The 2,930-nt window shown below is 36.3% G+C and overlaps 1 protein-coding gene across 1 annotated transcript; it reads left to right on the top strand.

Moving 5' to 3' along the window:
• Positions 1-745: 745 nt before the first annotated feature.
• Positions 746-1,607, top strand: LOC125840614 (vesicle-associated membrane protein 721-like). Its single transcript, XM_049519577.1, has one exon. The coding sequence runs from the start codon at positions 820-822 to the stop codon at positions 1,486-1,488; it is 669 nt and encodes a 222-aa protein (XP_049375534.1). The 5' UTR covers positions 746-819; the 3' UTR covers positions 1,489-1,607.
• The last annotated feature ends 1,323 nt before the right edge of the window (positions 1,608-2,930 follow it).

Consider the following 2,930-nt stretch of genomic DNA (forward strand, 5'->3'; position numbering starts at 1 on the left):
AGCATAATTTCCTTTAGATTCATATTAAGTCTTTACTTACGTTCATGTTAATGAAAGAATGTACTAGGAACTCAAACCAACATAGCATCATAATAGCTCAAAGATTCATTAGGTGAGAACGTCCTTTCAACCTTAGAATCATCAACATCTGAGTAAGCCTTTCAGATCATATTCATAGTGTGTTCATGAGAATAGCCTTTCATTCAACACAACAATACTATCATAGTCATAGACATTACATACATAGTCATTTGTAAGGGTATGGGGAGAATGATCTTGCAACCACACCATAATTACACAATAGTCATAGGATCTTCACTTTCTAAGTGAACCATAAGCTCATACACAATTCTTATCAACATGTACAAACCCACATAAAATGCCCTTCAAGGCCATGAATCAAACTCAACCCAAACATCTAGAATTTCTACATTAGATAGGGGAATATAATGATTCAATAACTCAATCAACATACACATAATCAATTGACATACTTCTTTAATCAATCATCCCACATCATGGATTCACAATTTAGAGTTTATGAGGGATTCATGGGTTCTTGGGGGGATTTTATCATAACTCATCAATTAATTGTCAATTGAACCATAAACCACCATAATCAACCATAAATAAACAATTGAAAATGTTTTTGAAAGAGGACCCACGACTTAGATTGAAACCCTAGGTTTTTTGGGGAAATTGAAAGCTTGAAATTAAGTTTTGAAGGGACTCTATATTGTTTTGCTTGCTAAGCAAAATCGAAGAAAACCCACAAAACCAGATCGGCGATCCACCGAAAAAGCAAGAAATCGATTGTAAATGGGTCAACAGAAGGCTTTGATCTATGCGTTTGTCGGTCGTGGGAATGTTATATTGGCTGAATACATAGATTTCAGTGGTAACTTCTACTCCATAGCTTATCAGTGTCTTCAGAAGCTGCCTGCTTCCAATAACAAGTTCACTTATAACTGTGATGGTCATACCTTCAACTACCTTGTTGATAATGGATTCACATACTGTGTGGTTGCTGAGGAGTCTGTTGGAAGACAAATTCCAATAACGCTTTTGGAGTGCATTAAGGATGATTTCATGTCAAAATATGGGAGTGGGAAGGCTGCGACAGCTCCTCCTAATAGCCTGAACAAGGAATTTGGCCCTAAGTTGAAGGAGCATATGCAGTATTGTGCTGAACATCCTGAGGAAATTAGCAAACTTGCCAAAGTGAAAGCACAGGTTTCAGAAGTTAAGGGTGTTATGATGGAAAACATTGAGAAAGTTCTTGATCGTGGAGAGAAGATAGAGCTTCTTGTTGATAAGACAAAGAACCTTCATCACCAGGCACAAGACTTCAGGAACACGGGAACCCAAATACGGAGGAAGATGTGGCTGCAAAACATGAAAATCGAGCTGATAGTGTTAGGTATCCTCATAGCTTTGATCCTCATCATTGTTCTCTCAGTTTGCAAGGGATTCAATTGTGGAAAGTGAGGATGTTTCTATTGTGATGCTATAGTTGTATGAAAAGCTTTGTCTTATATCAGCATTTACAATTCTGTGAGAATAGAGATGGTGTATGTTTCTGTATGTATTAGCCTACTCACTTTTTTTCTATTTGTTGGAGCAGAAAGGATCTGAGTTTTCTCTTCTTTATATTCTGGTCTAAATGTCGTGGTATATGACGCCGCCATTGAGAGGTCATTTTGTGTTGTTAATGATATGTTCCTTTTTATAAGAAAAAGACCTGCAATGCTAGAAACTCTTGTCAATGATATTCAATTTTTCATCCTAAAAAAAAAAAAGGGACTCTATGGGTGGAATCTACGCATAGATTAAAATCCACCATACCTTAGGAAGATTTCCACACGAAATTGAAGAAGAAAGGCTGCTCCTTAAACCCTAAGCTTGACCTTGTTCTTGTTCTTCAATGGAGTTTTAGAGAGAGAATATTTGGAGAGGGGAGTTGGTTATGAAATTTTAAGTAGTGGTTAATGATTTAGAAGTACATATATAATTTTATTAAAATTAATTAAAATGACCCTACATTAATAAAATAACTTTTGGAATTAATGGTCTTGACTTAGTCTTGGCCGAGATTGGGGGAGCATTGCAGGCCCTCATCCACGACCTCTACTGTGACGACCCTAAAAATTAACTAGTGAAACTAGAGCCTCACATGTGAGTTTGGAGTTGGGAACTTGATGAAGTGATGAGAAATGACCGTGACGTCCGGAAACTAGTCATTTGAACTAGTGAATTGTAAGGGTCAACTTTAAATGGTCATATCTTTTAGCCCAAAATGAATTAGGTGGACCTTTACCTATCCAATTAAAGGTCTTTGAGTCCTCTTTCCAACGCCACCGAGTTTGCCCAATTCCGACCTTGGAGTAAAAAGTTATGCCCGAAATATTGAAGCACTGTCAGGCTGAAAAAAAAAGGGCGAACTAAGACGGGAAGGAGTAGAATTTTTTAAGTTAAGAATTTATGGGTCCTTAGTCCTTTTCCAAAATTGACCCTATGTTATTTTATTCTTTTCCTAACAACTATAAGACCTTTTTATGACTTAATTCCTTTCATTTAAGTCACTCCTCTTAGAATTAAAAAGAAACCCATCTCCTTTCATATATTTCTCTCTAACTCAAGGAAGAAGAGGAGTTGGAGCTAGGATTGAAGATTTCGAGTGCTTCTTCTTCAATTTTCGTGGGTTTTCAACTTAGAGGTATGGGGATCCTTATCCTTGATTATTCTTTCTTTCAAGGAACCCAATCAAAAGGTTTTCAAGGTTTTTCAAATACACACAAAAACCTATTTCGATTCTAGCATGGGTTCTTGCATAAAAAGGTTTTAAATGATGATTTATATGGTTATTAATGATTATTAATGGTTTTTAGAAAGAAATTCCCATGAACCCATGTCTTCTCAAATTCTCTAAA

This window comes from Solanum verrucosum, unplaced genomic scaffold (assembly GCF_900185275.1).
Source record: "Solanum verrucosum unplaced genomic scaffold, falcon-dt-bn FXZP01000158.1, whole genome shotgun sequence".
In the NCBI taxonomy this organism is placed as follows: domain Eukaryota; kingdom Viridiplantae; phylum Streptophyta; class Magnoliopsida; order Solanales; family Solanaceae; genus Solanum; species Solanum verrucosum.